Here is a 1,584-nt window from a genome sequence, read left to right as displayed (position 1 = left end):
TAGTAGTAAAATTATATGTTTATTTTTCAATGATATGTGGAAACAAAAACATTCCTTACATTCTTTTCCAGTGATAAACCGTATCATAATGGGTACACTGACTTATATATTAATGAGTTTATTTACAGTTGTGAGTATTTTTGCTATGTAAACTACGGTGTAGTAGGGTGTGCCTTCAAAAGAGCTTGCTGATAATAGAGAAGAATGACTGCTGATTGTGTGTGTTTGTTTGCTTTCTTAACGCTACAAAGCCATGTTGGACCAACGCATTGATCGCATGACTTTTTACTTTTGTATACGGTGGAAACACCATTTCTGATTACAGGAGGTGGCGTGATCGACGACTGACTATCACAATAGATGCGTACACTGCTGATTGAAACTCATCACGTCCTCCCATTAGGCGACTGCAGCTGTATCAGGTTGCTGTTCTGGATGCACTGGTAGAGTGCGTAAGCCCGCTCGCAGCGTGCCTCCGGATCTATCGTCGTGTTCTGGTTGACACAGTTGACAATCTCCGAGCGGATGTCCTTCGTACTCGAGGCTGACGCGAACTTCATCTGCTTCACGAGACGTCCCACGTGCGGACCCCGCTTGTCGTTGAACAGTCCCATCCGGTTCATGATGCACTTGATCATACACTTGGCCGAGTCCAGGTCGGAAAATTCAAAAAGCCCTTCAAACTCCTCCTCGAAGGCATCCTCCAGCTCCAGGATCTTGACGCATTTGTTCCGGTTGCGCAGAAGGTCATCAACCGTTTGGATCCGCCAACCTGCCGTAGCCTGCAAAGATCAAGTTCTTCGTGAAAAAGAATCCCCCTTAAAAACACCAATGTCGATCATCATACCCCGGCTATCAAGCTCGTTAACACAATAATAAACTCAATTTGCATAATGAGACTGTTTGTGCGAGATGCAGTTTTGCAGAACACTTCAAAATCAACCAAACTTTCCTAACCCAAGTTCCACGACCTCCAAATGCTTCCTTTCGGGACTGATTGCTACAGAATACTGAACGTCTGACCAACGACCGATCGACCGATCGTCCGCCCCTTCTGGCCCATTCATGGCGGAGGCTTATCAACCATCATCGTTCAGTGTTTGGTCCAGTTTGATTGTGTGTGGTGGTGGTGCAACACAACAGTAGTGTAGGGATGTGCTGTTGGTGATAAGAGTCTTGGAGGACGTAGTGATTTGAGGTTCTGTGTACTTTTCAGCTTCTTCTTGTTCTCTGTGTTTGGGGGAGGCGACGATGGGTTGTTAGAGAAATTTGAAATGAAAATTTGTATTAGATAACACTGACCAACAAGTTTTCTGTACACCCTCAATTTATGGGAAACATGCACTTTTTTTTTTCTACCGTCACTGGGGGTACCTGGATTTGGATAAAAGTGATTTTTCAGGGATTTTTCAATTTATAATAATTTTGAATAACTAGGAAGATCGAATTTGTCTCATATGTTTTGAAAAATTAAAAAAAAAAATGTAAAATTATATATTAACCTTGCCAAAGGTTTGTTACAGATATATCTTAAATTTTATGAGAAAAAATGGGATTGGCCAAAGAACTAACTTTTGACCTACT

The 1,584-nt window shown here is 42.2% G+C and overlaps 1 protein-coding gene across 1 annotated transcript; it reads right to left on the bottom strand.

The window, feature by feature from the left end:
- On the bottom strand, window positions 1-1,069 carry LOC120429004 (general odorant-binding protein 99b-like). The gene is made up of 2 exons (XM_039594143.2): window positions 848-1,069; window positions 1-782 (listed from the first exon to the last, which is right to left on the bottom strand). Exons 1-2 carry the CDS (start codon window positions 890-892, stop codon window positions 387-389), a joined length of 441 nt encoding a protein of 146 aa, XP_039450077.1. The 5' UTR covers window positions 893-1,069; the 3' UTR covers window positions 1-386.
- Window positions 1,070-1,584: the final 515 nt, after the last annotated feature.

Source organism: Culex pipiens, chromosome 1 (assembly GCF_016801865.2).
Source record: "Culex pipiens pallens isolate TS chromosome 1, TS_CPP_V2, whole genome shotgun sequence".
Classification (NCBI taxonomy): Eukaryota; Metazoa; Arthropoda; class Insecta; order Diptera; family Culicidae; genus Culex; species Culex pipiens.
The sequence above is the reverse complement of the archived record's forward strand: the minus strand, read 5'-3'. Positions and strand labels throughout refer to the sequence as shown.